Here is a 1,339-nt window from a genome sequence, read left to right as displayed (position 1 = left end):
GAACTTTAACAACGTGGCTATAAGGACTTTCAAGGCCGACTTGCCCGCCGAGCATGACCTGTGGAAATCTTTGACCAGGAAACCAGTTAGGAGTGTGCGTCAACTGATGGACCGTATTAATGAGTATAAGCGGGTCGAGGAGGACCAATAATAGGGAAAGGGGAAAGCTAAGGTGATCCCTTAGGAGCGGAGAGATTTTAGGTCATACAGATACAATAATAGCAGACCTCGGGGGGATTTTGCTGGGACCCCTGGTCCAACTATTACCTAGGCGGTTAAAGCTATGTTCCGAGAGCCTGTGCACCAGGTCTTCAAAAAAGTTAAGAACAAGCCATACTTTAAGTGGCCAAATAAGATGGGATGAGACCTCGCAAAGCGCAACCAGAGCCTTCACTGTCAATACTACCAGGAGTGCGGGCATACCACTGAGGATTATAGGACCTTGTGGAATCATTTGGAGCAGTTGGTGCAATCAGGAGAGTTGAAACAATTCCTGTATCAACCTAATGAACAGGGCAGCCAACCCAGGTCAAAAGCACATAGAGAAGCTTCTTCGAGACTTCCCCTAGGTATAATTAGCGTGATCTTCGCTACTTCAAGGAGAACCAGCTCTTTCCCAACTAGGGTAATGTCCATATATCAACCATTTGTTGAGGACTTGATCCCTGATTCGAAGAGGAGCAAAGCGGAAGTCTGACCAGCACTAAGCTTCTCCGACGAGGAAAAGATAGGAACATCGCAATTGCATAATGTTGCCTTGGTGATTACTTTCAAGATTGAAGGGTATGACGTGAAGATGGTGCTAGTAGATCAGGGCAGCGATGCGAAAATCATGTACCCTGACTTGTATAAGGGGCTAAGATTGAGGCCGGATTACTTAACTAGCTACAACTCCCCTCTAGTGGGTTTCGATGGGAAGGTTGTTATCTCAAAGGGGCAAATTAAACTACTTGTGCAAGCAGGATCAGAAGTGGTGGAGGTAGATTTCACCGTGGTGGATGCCTACTCCCCTTACACTACCATAGTGGCAAAACCCTGGCTTCACGCCATGGGGGCCATTCCTTCCACCCTACACTTAAAAGTGAAGTACCTGTCTGGGGTTGGATTGAGGAGCTACTGGGGAGCCAATCCATGACCAGGCAGTGCCTGGTGGCCGCAATTAGACATCAAGATGGAGGGGAGCCCTCGGCCCCTGTCAGACAAGATTTATAGCAATCAAAGGAGCCGGTGCTATCCGCGGGCGCGGCGGAAGGTGGGGTAAAGTGCGAGCAATTGGAAAAAGTCATCATCGGGGAGGATGAGGAGAAGTTCTTTCACATCGAAGTTTAGTTTCCTCCTC

The 1,339-nt window shown here is 48.4% G+C and overlaps 1 protein-coding gene across 1 annotated transcript; it reads left to right on the top strand.

Moving 5' to 3' along the window:
* The first annotated feature begins 796 nt into the window (after positions 1-796).
* On the top strand, positions 797-1,135 carry LOC142624849 (uncharacterized). The gene has a single exon (XM_075798587.1). The coding sequence runs from the start codon at positions 797-799 to the stop codon at positions 1,133-1,135; it is 339 nt and encodes a 112-aa protein (XP_075654702.1).
* Positions 1,136-1,339: the final 204 nt, after the last annotated feature.

This window comes from Castanea sativa, chromosome 2 (genome assembly GCF_040712315.1).
Source record: "Castanea sativa cultivar Marrone di Chiusa Pesio chromosome 2, ASM4071231v1".
Lineage (NCBI taxonomy): Eukaryota > Viridiplantae > Streptophyta > Magnoliopsida > Fagales > Fagaceae > Castanea > Castanea sativa.
The sequence above is the reverse complement of the archived record's forward strand: the minus strand, read 5'-3'. Positions and strand labels throughout refer to the sequence as shown.